Below are 3,590 nucleotides of genomic sequence, written 5' to 3'. Positions count from 1 at the left end.
TAGCAAATTGGAAAATTTCCAGAAAAATCTAGTAAGGAAAATTGAAAATATAAACTTTAAATTGATTAATGCCAACAATTCGGTAGAATTCATACAATACTGCATAAAATATGATCTTCCAACACACATGTATATGTATTTATATATATATATATATATATATATATATATATATATATATATATATATATATATATATGCAAAGTAATTTTATTATAAACAGCACAAATATATAGGACGTATTTAGTATGTAGAACACGTTTGTTCATTTCGAAGCCAACGCATCGGCCCGCCTGTTGACGATCACGGATAGAAGAAGCACATGCATGAGATTTCGTAACATATGTTGTACTTGCAAACAGACGCATAAAATACACTGCATCGAGCGTTCGTAAATATTGTTGATAGCAACAATATTTTAAAAACTTTTAATTTTTGTTGTTTGTATACAGGTATATTCTAAATCGCACTTGTTCTTAAATTGGCATGTATTTTTATACAAACATAAATTAACTAACAATTTTACAATTTTTAAATTGTTTAACATTGAACTATTTAGTTATAAAGAAATAATCTTAGTTTGCAGGAATAAACATATGTTTGGTGCAGTGACTAGTTTTCAACGTATAGTGACTCTATCAACTAAGGTAATAAATAATTTTTAAAAATATATATAAATTAAACTCGTCTACAAACTTATTGAGATTTTTCTTGGTTTCAAGTGAACGATGTGCGCGTGTATAATATTATAAGAATATGATATTATAAGTAAATGATTTAATATAAAAACTCCGTTTATAAATGATGGTTTATTTAATGTTTTTTAATTAAAATAATGAATCAATTTTGTTTACGTACAAGCATTGCTGTTCCAAATCTCAGCAATAACCCCACGGTTTGCATAGGTGACTGTGCGTGTCACCCCGACAATTGGCTCTCTTATCCCAAATGATTGGGAGCACATTGAATAGACTCTATTGACTCATCATAGACTCCATAATGATTTTCTTTCAGCTGTTTGGGGCAACGTTGCTTTTATATTTAAAATGAAATTAATGTGACTACATTTTATGAAAAATATTTAAAATTCATAATTTGATAAATTCTTGCTTCAAACGATTTTTAATTTGCAATATAATTATACTGCCAATATTTTTGTCAAATTTTTCATTTAGTGTTAAAAATGTTAATAGTTTGCAAATATATCAAATAAATATAAATATGATTTTTCAGATTCACAGAGAAGTCGAATTACACCAACGTGAACAATATTTTGAAGTTTAATTTCGTGGTTTAATTACATTTGATTTTTAAAATGCATATTGAGCTGTCCATCGCGATGAACTTTTTGATGTCGTATTTATACAACAAGTTACCAAGAAGGAGAATCGAAGTTTTTTCAGAAGAACTAAAAAAAGGTTTAAAATTTGTGTACCCATTGTTCACCAAGGTTTTGTGTAAATTCATAACTAATGCTATTATACTTTTGAAAACAGGTCTTTTGACTAAATTTCAAGATCACTGGTACCCTGAAGACTCATTTAAAGGATCAGGATTTCGCAGCATTAGAATAATCGAAGGAAAACTTGATCCTACATTTAAATTGGCAAGTCAGTCAAGTGGTTTGCCGCTAGATGAAATATTGGAACAACTTCCAAAAGGTTTGACTATCTGGATTGACCCGGATGAAGTCTCTTACAGAATTGGTGAAACGGGACAAGTGATGATTCTCTATTACAACAGCAAAAGAAATTTAAAAGCAATTGATCATGTATTAGAAGATAAGTGTGCTGTAAAATTTCAAGATAGTTTAAATAAAGACAATCAGCCAATTCTTTTTTTAAATGGGCTCACCGCAAGATCAGAATCTTATCCCATAAATACGTTGAACAATTCTATTGGAGGATTCAGTAAATTAGATCAAGATTTTGCACATAATTTAGAAAAATTAAAAATTGATTCGCCTCCTGGCGGATTCAATTTTCCGTATCTGCAAAATTTTTCATCAGTTCTGCCAAACGTTGTATGAAATCTTTTGTATGATGGTTTTTTTAAATTAAATTAATTTTTTTATTAAATTTTTGCAGATAAATATTCAAAATGGACCTAACTTACTGGGAGTATCAAAGCCAAACATTAATCAAACATGTTTCACCGCTGCTGCTTTTGCACAAACCAAATTTGGTTCAACCAAAATGAAAACTCATTCGAATCATCAAACCAGACCAACAAAACTTTTCTCACCACCGCCTACAGATCTACACAATCATTTGAATTTAGCTGCTCAGCTCAACGTTTTCAATGCTAGATCACCTGGTTCGTTTATTCCTTCAGGACTCCACTCGCAGTTTTTTGAACCGTGGTCATCATTCAATCAGACGTCAGCTCCGTCTTCATCTTTAACAAGTCCTTCTACTGATACGGTGCCAACGGCTAACAACCCATGTTTTACAAATTTATTAAATCAATCTAACGAAATTGAATATTTTGAAGAACGAAGATTTCATAATGCAAACCAGCAGCATTTATTTGAAGGGATACCAAATAGTATAATAACAAAAAACAAATCAAACATCAATTATGAAACAAATAAAATGCCATTATTATGTTCTCCAGGCAGTAAAATTATTTCATCAACTTTAGAAACTAATGTTGAAATATTGACAGATCCAAAAACAGCGGTGAACGTTTTGTGTACATCTAACAAGGAGACTTCCTATGAAATTCAACATTTGAATAAAAATACACAATTGAATGATAACTTTGTACAGTCAACAACTTTACCATCATCTATGATGGCAAAGTCGTCATCATCCGATGCCAACGCAAGAGAATGGAACAATTACATATCAACATTACCCAACTTAAAACAACTTTTGGTTGCTAACTAATTGAATAAATGAAAATTTCCACGATGTTATCGGAATAATTATTTTGTTTGTCATAAAAACAAGTTTGCATGCAAATACCGTGCAAACATTCAATAATTGTACAGCACGACATCATCAAAAACAAAAATGTCAAAGTCCAACAAACTACTATGGTTATCATTACATATAATTAGACAACAAGTTGTCATTTTAAAACTTAGAATTCAAACAACTTGTATTCTAATTATACTCTTATGCTGAACACAGATGGATATAAGCGCATAAACACGTCAAACCATAAAAAACATTGAAGCGTTGCACATACACACAGGCACATATACATGTATACAGACGTATACACATATTCAGACACATGAACATATTTTATATATTTATTTGTTAATACGCATACATATATATATATATATATATATATATATATATATATATATATTAATAAAATATGTTCTTACATATATATGTCAATAAAAATGAAACTGTTTTTACATTTATTTATTTGGGATTCAAACATTTGTTTATATCTGCATTTGTATGCTGGAGATTTGATTTAACTAATGAATCATGTTAAATTCTTCTTTATTTGTTTCAGCGAATTTGTCGAAATTACCGAATATGGTAAATTGGTTAAAATGTAATTTCAAAAACATTAAATGTGAAATAGATTTGATTTAACATAAATAATTCAGAATCGAACTTGTC

At 29.2% G+C, this 3,590-nt stretch overlaps 1 protein-coding gene across 1 annotated transcript; it reads left to right on the top strand.

Annotated features, from left to right (window-relative positions):
- Positions 1-1,483: 1,483 nt before the first annotated feature.
- Positions 1,484-1,735, top strand: HELRODRAFT_126666 (hypothetical protein; the record flags this gene model as incomplete). The annotated part of the gene is made up of 1 exon (XM_009030484.1): positions 1,484-1,735. A coding segment is annotated over one exon (252 nt), but the record flags the coding sequence as incomplete, so codon positions are not given.
- Positions 1,736-3,590: the final 1,855 nt, after the last annotated feature.

This window comes from Helobdella robusta, assembly GCF_000326865.2.
Source record: "Helobdella robusta unplaced genomic scaffold HELROscaffold_69, whole genome shotgun sequence".
Lineage (NCBI taxonomy): Eukaryota > Metazoa > Annelida > Clitellata > Rhynchobdellida > Glossiphoniidae > Helobdella > Helobdella robusta.
The sequence above is the reverse complement of the archived record's forward strand: the minus strand, read 5'-3'. Positions and strand labels throughout refer to the sequence as shown.